Source organism: Girardinichthys multiradiatus, chromosome 10 (genome assembly GCF_021462225.1).
Source record: "Girardinichthys multiradiatus isolate DD_20200921_A chromosome 10, DD_fGirMul_XY1, whole genome shotgun sequence".
In the NCBI taxonomy this organism is placed as follows: domain Eukaryota; kingdom Metazoa; phylum Chordata; class Actinopteri; order Cyprinodontiformes; family Goodeidae; genus Girardinichthys; species Girardinichthys multiradiatus.
Genome location: NC_061803.1, coordinates 31,619,430 through 31,627,807, shown reverse-complemented (window position 1 = coordinate 31,627,807; position 8,378 = coordinate 31,619,430). Strand labels below are relative to the sequence as shown.

At 43.3% G+C, this 8,378-nt stretch overlaps 1 protein-coding gene across 2 annotated transcripts; it reads right to left on the bottom strand.

The window, feature by feature from the left end:
• Positions 1 to 1,554: 1,554 nt before the first annotated feature.
• On the bottom strand, positions 1,555 to 7,911 carry LOC124874885 (chromobox protein homolog 2-like). Of its 2 annotated transcripts, none has more exons than XM_047376494.1 (6): positions 7,799 to 7,911; positions 7,671 to 7,714; positions 5,982 to 6,047; positions 5,753 to 5,822; positions 4,385 to 5,668; positions 1,555 to 4,178 (listed from the first exon to the last, which is right to left on the bottom strand). In XM_047376494.1, the coding sequence occupies exons 1-5, from the start codon at positions 7,862 to 7,864 to the stop codon at positions 4,409 to 4,411; spliced, it is 1,506 nt and encodes a 501-aa protein (XP_047232450.1). In that variant the 5' UTR covers positions 7,865 to 7,911; the 3' UTR covers positions 1,555 to 4,178; positions 4,385 to 4,408. The 2 variants fall into 2 exon arrangements, with proteins under 2 accessions (XP_047232450.1, XP_047232451.1); XM_047376495.1 differs by having other exon boundaries at positions 1,555 to 4,182; positions 4,389 to 5,668.
• Positions 7,912 to 8,378: the final 467 nt, after the last annotated feature.

The window sequence follows — 8,378 nt, the reverse complement described above, 5'->3', positions numbered from 1 at the left end:
GTGACTTGCAGCATTCATTCCTCCTGGATGAGCCTGTAGGGACAGTGGACAGTCGCTTGCATTGTCTTTGCAGCAATCCCTCATACTGAGCATGCATGTAGCAACAGTGGAAAGGAAAACTCCCTTTTAACAGGAAGAAACCTCCAGCAGAACCAGGCTCAATGTGAGCGGCCATCTGCCACGATCGACTGGGGTGTTTGAGAGAACAGAGCAGACAGAAAAAGAACACAGAAGCACTGATTCAGGAGTACTTTCTGTAAGAAAGAGAAATTAAACATTAATGGTTATAGCTCCTTTAGTGGCTTCATCTAGGAGACAAAGACAGCTAAGCAGATGAACTCTGAGTCAGTTTTCAGGTCTAGAGTATAAAAGAGAACACATACATTTAGTCGCAGTAGAAGTTCAGCCAGTAGCTATGTCTAGGAGAGACAGGGTTACACACTGAAAGACAGGGCCAAGTGTATCATCTGTATAAGGTGAGCATTAAGTTGTTGGCAGCAGCAACTCAGTCGATACCCTCCTCCAGGAAGGTGCCACAGCTAAACACAGAGCCGGTTAAGCGCTTAATATGTGAGAAGGACAATTTAAAATTTCATTCTGGATTTAACAGGGTCTGCAATGTAGAAAAGATGAAATTTTGCTTCTTGATAAAGAATTGCAATGATCCTGCTTTCTTCTGGTAATACTGCGCAATAACCTAGGGTCCTGCCTTATCATTTCTTAAACTGCTGTTTTCTATGCCAATATGGATAAATCTCAAACTAAGTTTAATTCAAGCTGGTGTTTCTATTTAACTGAGTTTCACAAAAGGTAATGACCAACCTTGTGAATTTTAACTTCATGGACTAAGAACCATTACAACAAACGTTTTAAGGAGTTTCTACATCTGCCTCTCTTTCCAGACTTTGCTTTAGTTAAAGTTCAATCATGAGCTGAAAACAATAATGGAGAGGAAAGGGAAAATAGTTTGAAAGAAAACATGAGTTCAGTCTGCTCAGGGAGAATCTGTGACCAAGCACTGCTTTGGCCTCAGTCACACTGAGAGGTCAATTTAACAAACAGGTGCTGTTTATTACTTTGAAGCCGTGGCTGGTTAGAAATGGTTCATTCAAATCCGACTTTCAGTGTGGTTTTGTTCTTCAATTTCATGGCTGAGATATGATCCAGGTGTTTATAGGAACTGACACACAAATCTTACTTTTTCATCTCTGAATTACCTTAACAATGCTGTTCTAAAATATTTTAAATACAGTGTAACTTTGACAAGCACATTGGTTTTTACTTACTACTTTACTAAAATTTAAAATATATTTTTTTCTTTATTCTGTTTTTGAATAATTCATTTTTTTTATCTAACACTAATGATTTTATTTTTTTATAATTATGCTTCGGATTTGAATTATGTAGGGCTCACTCTAATTAATTTTACAAATCTTTACAGTGTTTTAAACTTCCTCTTGCCGTTTCCATGCACCTGGTGTGCTGATTGATCTCCGAGGTAAAACCCTGAAACAGTGACACCTGCTGGTGGGGACAGGAACTATACAAAGAGCGTCCAGCTGTTAAGCTTTATTTCCCAAATCCTTCAGACGGCAGAGAGGCACACAGGCTACAATAATCTGCAGCTAATCGGCCGACACGAGCACCAGATCCATATCAGATATATCACATCATGAAAAAAAAAACACATATTTACAAGTATAAATAACACATAATTCAAATTCAAAAGACACTGCCATGATGTATTACAAATGGTACAAAACTGGTATAAGTGATACTGGGACGTTTCAGTCAGCTTACATCTTTGCTGTGCTTAGTGCGGGAGATACTGTCCACAAGACAAATCAGAACAAAAGAGTTCACATTCAATACACCTTTGGTCCAAAAACAGAATACAGAGAACTCTGATGGGAGTTCTAAGGAAAAGTTCAGACACAGAATGGTGAGGTCCAGGATAAAGCCACAGTCTAGAGCAGGACGTTTTGAACACATTGTCAGGAAAAGCTGAGAGGTGGCAGTGAGAGTCCAGCTGAGACCTGAGGACCTGCATAGGAGTTGTTAATGTCCATCTGATGGAGAGTCTGCCTCCCCGATTCTTACTAAAACCTACTTCAACATAGACTGCAACTAGTTAATGATGGCTGAGGTTGTACTGGAGATAGATCCTTCTAGTAGGTTCCTGATTCAAATCCAGCAGAAAACGTTTGGAATTTAAAACCCTGCCTAAAAACCCTGCACGAAGTGTCATCTCAAGCAGTGTTTCTTAAAGTTATTACAGAAAGCTTTAAAAATACCATTATTCTCCTCTTTGGGATCTGTTTCAAACATTCTTTTTAGAAGAGGAAAAGAAAGCAATTTTTCCAGGTACATCAAAAGTTCAGTGTTTAAAATTGATACAATTTGTAAGGAGCCAAAAGGTTTCTGTCACCGATGACCAGAATCAGATCAAAAGTACATCAGACTTTCTCTAGTTTAAAATTATGCAACAATCAGCACAAAATGTTATCTGTGACACACATTCACTGACTTCAACTGGTGATGACTGTATGAGAATATCCTGGTTCAATAACTCAAATAAAAGCCGGGGCACAATCAAACCGAGCAGAACAACGTTGGCCTTACAGTAAGCAGAAGTCGGAGAGAGCGACTAGTGAACCACTAAAACGCATCAAAAATCAGGTCCTGGACATTTCATCCCTTCGCTATTTGGTACCTTTGCCATTTTAGTCATTTCATAGCAGAATTTTTCAAGTCAAAATGGAGCAGTCTGGTGCAGGATGTTTTGGATCAAGGTCACATTAACTTGTACCAGCCAGATAGCCTACTGTGATTGTACAAATGTGATTATATATTTCCAGTAAATAACTAACAGCAGATAAGCATTATTTTTGCTCTGAGCAGGAGTCAGAACCGGTCACATTTTAATCGTCAACTGGCCCAAACGGGAAGAAAGAACCAAAATAAGTGGAAACAGAGTGGATCTAGAGGTTTTCAGACAGGAATATCCAACACCATTAAATTACATGTAAGATTTGAGCATTTTTATAACAATTTTATCTTCACTGTGCAGAAAAAAAAAAATTATTACAATATAAAATGTACTGATACACCATGAACTAAGAACTGCTGAAGGAGCAAACTTACCTGGAATCTAAGAGATGTAGACCCAGACGTCTACTGTCGAAAGGCTGCCCTGATTTATTCCCACTGCTGCAGCATAAAAATCAGCATGTGTTGGCTTTACAACCAAATATCATAATGGCACTACTGGCGATCCTTAAACTAGACAGTGTCGTGTTTCAGGGGCATCAGGGCTCATCTGTACTGGCCATCTAACCACCAGACATGAAGGGAACCTTCTGGAATAAGCCCTTGTAAGACCTACAGAAAGCCTGAAGAACATGTGGTGTAGACCACCTTCACAGATTCTGGCTCTAGGAAAGAAAACAGGCCAGAAACTGATATAAAACAGTGTTAAAACAGCCATTAAAATGCCAGCTCAAGCCTGAGAAACAGAAGCCAAACCAAAGAAGAAAGCACCAGTAAAGATCAGGGCTTGCTGCGCTGATTTGATGACACTGTTCAGATTCACTGATGCTACAGCTGCAGCTTATATACAGTAACATAACAGGCTGGAATGAATTTCTCAGCTTTAGTGTCTAATCTGTAAAACTACTCCACCTGCTGGCATGAACTGATAACTGCATTATACCGTTCCAGATGACATACTGAGCATTATAATATGAAAGAACGACGCCACAGACTGATCCAATCCTGACACCAGTAAGCAGTCCTCGATAGTGGGGATGTTTAACAGAACCAAAGTGTGTGTTTCAGGCTTTGCTGAGTAGTAAGTCTGGATATATAGGATGAGAAAAACACTGATGGATTTTTCAATGAGCTGGACTGTTGTCAGATAAACCCAGGAGAAGTTTAAGCACCTCTTATTTTTAATTTTCTATTGTAACCTCATGATGAAACCCTCTTTTTATAAATGTTTCCTTCACCACTGTTGTACCTCCACCACCTAGAGCTGCTGTCAGCAACAAAATATCAGCCAATCCGAGGAGAACGGACACCTCCAAAAGTCCAGAAACCTGACCAAAGTGTTTATTTCCAGGAACTGTCCATATGTCCATATGTTGATTCTGTGGTGGTAGCAGCTTCCCGTTGATGGACTGAGCGCCCCCCCCCCCCCCCCCCCCCCCCCCCCCACCACCACACAGTAAAGTACAGCTGCAAAGAAAAATCCGACAACCCCAAACACACCTTCATGGGCTGCTCTGTTAAACCTGATCAGAGTCCGAACTGATCTGCAGTCTGACATGAAGGGGAAACAGTTTCAGGGTTCCTTCATCACTCCAGATTGTTCTGAAACCCAGAGCTGAAGCACGAATTCTGTTTCCTTCTAGTGATTTTGGGAGCTGAAGAATCCCACGCTGGTTGGAGACTCCTTCACCGTCACTGTGATGAAGTTGGCTGTGACGTCAGTTACAAAGACATGCTCCATGAGGCTCCGTGCCGGCCTCCAGTCCGTTTCTGTGTCTGACTCAGGAGCGTTGCTGCCAATGCTCGGCCTGCTGTCACCAGGAAACAACGAGGCGTCATGTTCCGACTCGCTGCTGCTTGTGACGTCCGAATCCCCGGTGCTGAGTTCGTTCAGGCTACGATTCTGAGAGCTCGGCCCGTGTTTGCGCTCCTCCTGCCTGCTGGCCCCTGCAGGCTGTATTCTGCTCCGTCCAGGTTCGACAGCAGTGCCTGGTGCTGACCCTGAGCGCTGCCCTCCTGCTGTTGTTCCTTTGCCAACGCCGCTGCGTGAACCCCCCTGTAGGCTGCCGCTTGCGGTTAGCTTACTGACGCTCTGCAGGTTCAGCGCTCGTAGGTTCAGCGCCTGACTGGCTCGCTCTCTGGGTGTGGGTGAGAGTGACTGTTTGGAGAAACTGGAGTTCTGCTGCTTGTGTTGAACCAGGCCAGACTGACCACCCACACCATCTTGCCTCCTGTGGGCCAGCGGGGGGCGCTGTGCTGCTATCGCATGTCCTCCAAAGCTGCTGTGCAGACCGAGAGGCGCAGAACCTCCGCCAGGTTTCAGAGGAGACGCTTTAAAGGTATCTGCTCTGCTGCTTCCTGTTTCTGAGGCGGAGCGTCGCAGTTCAGAGGGCTTCTGTGATGGACTGCCTTTATTGTGGGAGGAGGAGGAAGCGGAGAGAGAGCGGCTGGTCCAGATACAGCTGAGGGATCCAGGTTTGGAGGTGGAGCTCTGAGAAAAGGAGGAGGTTCCCTCCTCTCTTGAGCTCCTGCTCAGCCCAGTGTAGGTGAAGCTGGCCGGCTGCAGAGGCTTCTTCACACCGGACCGCGGATCATCTCTGGGCGATCTGATTGACTGGTGGTGGCGTGGAGCGGGAGGAGGAGGAGGAGGAAGAGTCTTCCCCTGCCGTAGAGCCTTCAGGTCTGGGTGCAGTGGCTTTCTCCCACGCTTCTTCTTACGGGGCGGGTCGGGCTTAGCCAACAGGATCTGAGGCCGCTTCTGGGGGACAGGGTGGAGACGAGGACTTGGCTTGGCCTTCTTCACGTGATCTTCATCCTCCTCCGAGGAAGAGGAGGGCTCGGATGAGAGGCCTGAAGAGGAAGAGGAGGAACGACTGTCCTTGGTGGCAGCAGGTGGAGGCTGAGGATGAGATAAAGAGTGATGAGCGGAGATGAAGGTGAGAAAGCAGAGTGAACAGTATGAGCTCATGTGGTTCAGTTTTACCAGAATCTTCCGGGGTCGTCCTCTGGGCCGTTTTCCTTTCTTCTGGAACAGAAGTTCCCGCTCTTGTTCCCTGGAAAACATCGGAGAACAAATCAGGATCAGGCCTCCAAATCCAGTTTATTAAAAAAGATAAATTCCTTTGAATCATTATTTGTAGGGAAGCACAAGAAACCGGCTGTTGCCTAAGCCAGACGGATGCTAAAAAAAAAAAAAAACAGACAACGCTCACCTCTTATGAAAAGCTGCCAGCAGCCTGGGGTCCAAGATGTTCTCCTCAGGCTCCCAGCTGTTGTGCCTAAAAATAAATAAATAAACTGAAATCAGCTTCGGTGTCTCCTCAGATGCTTTGTAAACAGTTCGTAGAGTGCAGGAATTCTGTGGTGAATTTCCATTCACTACTCCTCCGTTAGCGTTGGAAAAACACAGAAAAAGAAATCAAAGGCTGGAGCTTGATTAGGAATAATATGCAACAGCTTATTATGCAAGTCACCGTGCAGTCAGCCACGCCATCCTTTCCAGGAGAAACGCCATTCAGGGTTTAAACTGCTCACAGAAAGTTGGACTTTATATAACGACATTTTGATGCCTTTCACAGTTTTTACACAATCGCAGTTTAAATATTATTATTATTGTCAGGTTTTCCCACAGATTGTTAAACTCAGAGTGGGATGATGAGTCTGACCCTGTCCAATATTAAAAAAATATTCATATTTAATTGAAAGTACTTTCTCGGCCACAGTTTTGACCTCTACATTTTTGATCAAAAGGTTAGTATTTGTATCTATTTGCCCGAGTGCCCCCTCTCCCAGGTAAGCTACACCATCCCCAGCGTCCATGTGTAAGGCTCCTCAGCAGCCCGTTTACTGGAGACGGCTTTCTGAAACAGTTCACCTCCCTGATGTAACAGACGACGGTCAAGAAACAACAGAAACATGATCATTTGAGTTACGTGGAACACAATCAATACGAATACAGACATTTTTTTTCTCTTCGTATCTTTACTTTTATAAAAAAAACATGTTTTAGTTTAGAGATTTCGTTAGTTTGATCGTAGCTGTTCTGATGTTAAAGTCGTTCGTTGCAGAAAATGAACTGTTCAGTTTCTTTCTCCTCGTTATGTTTAGTTGTGGACAATCAGACCAGTTTATGGTCACGCCAACTGAAGGCATCCTTTGTTTGTAAGTTTTAAGCTATTTATTAAAAAGGGATTTCCTCATCATTAGTGGTTCCAGACCTTTGACCTCATCTAGAAGTCACCCCAGGCTGAAATAGTTATTTAAAGCGGATGGATGTTCAATAAAACAGAACAACTTGATCCAGACACAAAAATACAGAAAGAGAAATATGAAACTTTTTTTTTTTTTTTTTTTTTTTAAAGCAACAAAACAAGAGGCTGGAAATCAGCTCAGTGACGCAGAAATATCAGCAGTTCTGATCACTGGTTCAAAACTAACATCCAACCAGTTTGTTGTTCCGGGTCCAGTTCCGTAAACAGGTTCGGTCCTTAAATGTATCCTCATGTTCACAGAATGTTTTACAGATTTGACTTTTTTTTACATTTAATTCACAAAAATGTTGAGGTTTTTTTCTGCCTGTTAAAGCGATCTCGGGGCGAATTGAATCCGCACGGTCCTGGTTCTGGCCCGGTTCATTGAAAGACAGTAAGTGCAAATTAGCCTACGGCTGGTACTGGTCCAACCGGGTCCGGCTGGTATAGGTTCGGAAGGTACTGCCGGGTCCGGCCCGCAGTGTGTTAGCAGTTAGCAACTGGCACCGGATTGCCTGGTACCGGTCCGGACTGCAGTTTAAACAGCCTCCTTATGTTAGCAGTCAGCTACTGGCACTGGTTCGGCCAGTACCAGTCCAGCAGATAATGTAAACAGCGTCTTTGTGTTAGCAGCTAGCAGCAGCTACTCACTTGGAAGACCAGCCTCTCCACTTCACCAGAAACTCGAACTTTCCCTGGAGAAACACATATATTCAGAACAAGAACCGGAACCAGAACACTCAGAGAACCACCGACTCATGGCAAGGTCCGGTTCTTACCTTCCTTTGCCGCTTGCTGAGGATACACTCAGCATCAAATACCTGGCCCACCGTCACCCCCTCCATCACTGCTGCTGCCGCACGGTATGGGCGCTACCGGCTCCCGTATCTCTTCCCTACTGATCCTGATTGGGGCTTTAATCTCTGAAGATCTTCTCCTTTTCCTCACAATTGTAAAATGAAAACGAAATTCGAATGAATACAAGCCTAAATTCCTTTTACACCTGCAGTTATTTGAGCAGAAAAGCTTTAAAACAAACTGAAACCTTGAAGCTTATTTTGTTAGTCATGATAGGATCTGGCTTCAGGAGTATTTTTTGTTTCTCTTTTATTTATTTAACATTTAGTTAGTTCGTTGGTTGTTTTATTAATGTATTTGCTTTATTTTTATTTTTGTTATAATTATAAATTATTTATACTTCATGTTTAAATTTGAGTTTATTTATACAGTTTATTATAGACTATACTTCTCACACATAAGGGAGGCACTGCACCAGATTAAGCCACTGGCAGATTTCCATCTATAAGCCTTTAAGGTTATAAAACAAAATGTATCAATTCATATTTATTTAAAATTAAT